The sequence below is a fragment of the Penaeus monodon genome, chromosome 25 (genome assembly GCF_015228065.2).
Source record: "Penaeus monodon isolate SGIC_2016 chromosome 25, NSTDA_Pmon_1, whole genome shotgun sequence".
In the NCBI taxonomy this organism is placed as follows: Eukaryota; Metazoa; Arthropoda; class Malacostraca; order Decapoda; family Penaeidae; genus Penaeus; species Penaeus monodon.
The window spans coordinates 34,343,378-34,343,596 of record NC_051410.1 but is presented as its reverse complement, the minus strand read 5'-3'; the positions used below and the strand labels follow the sequence as shown (position 1 = coordinate 34,343,596).

The following is a 219-nucleotide window of genomic DNA, read 5'->3' as shown; positions in this document are numbered from 1 at the left end:
GAAGGATTCCTCTCCACGGAGGATGACGTCATCCCTGGGAACTTCGGCCTCAAGGATCAGACGCTGGGCCTCCGGTGGGTGCAGAGGAACATCGCCAACTTCGGAGGCGACCCTCGCAGGGTGACGCTCCTCGGCCATGGGGCGGGGGCTGCCTCGGCGCACCTGCAGATGCTCAGCTCGAAGTCCTTTGGTGAGGCTGAGCGAAATGTTAGCAGTAGC

General features: G+C 63.0%; 1 protein-coding gene across 1 annotated transcript in view; it reads left to right on the top strand.

Annotated features, from left to right (window-relative positions):
* Window positions 1–219, top strand: part of LOC119589371 (cholinesterase 2-like) — a gene marked incomplete at its 5' end in the record, with an annotated part of 36,916 nt that overhangs the window by 2,904 nt on the left and 33,793 nt on the right. The window contains one exon of the mRNA XM_037937987.1: window positions 5–190. Coding sequence (XP_037793915.1) covers window positions 5–190 — 186 coding nt within the window. The remainder of the gene's footprint in view (window positions 1–4; window positions 191–219) is intronic.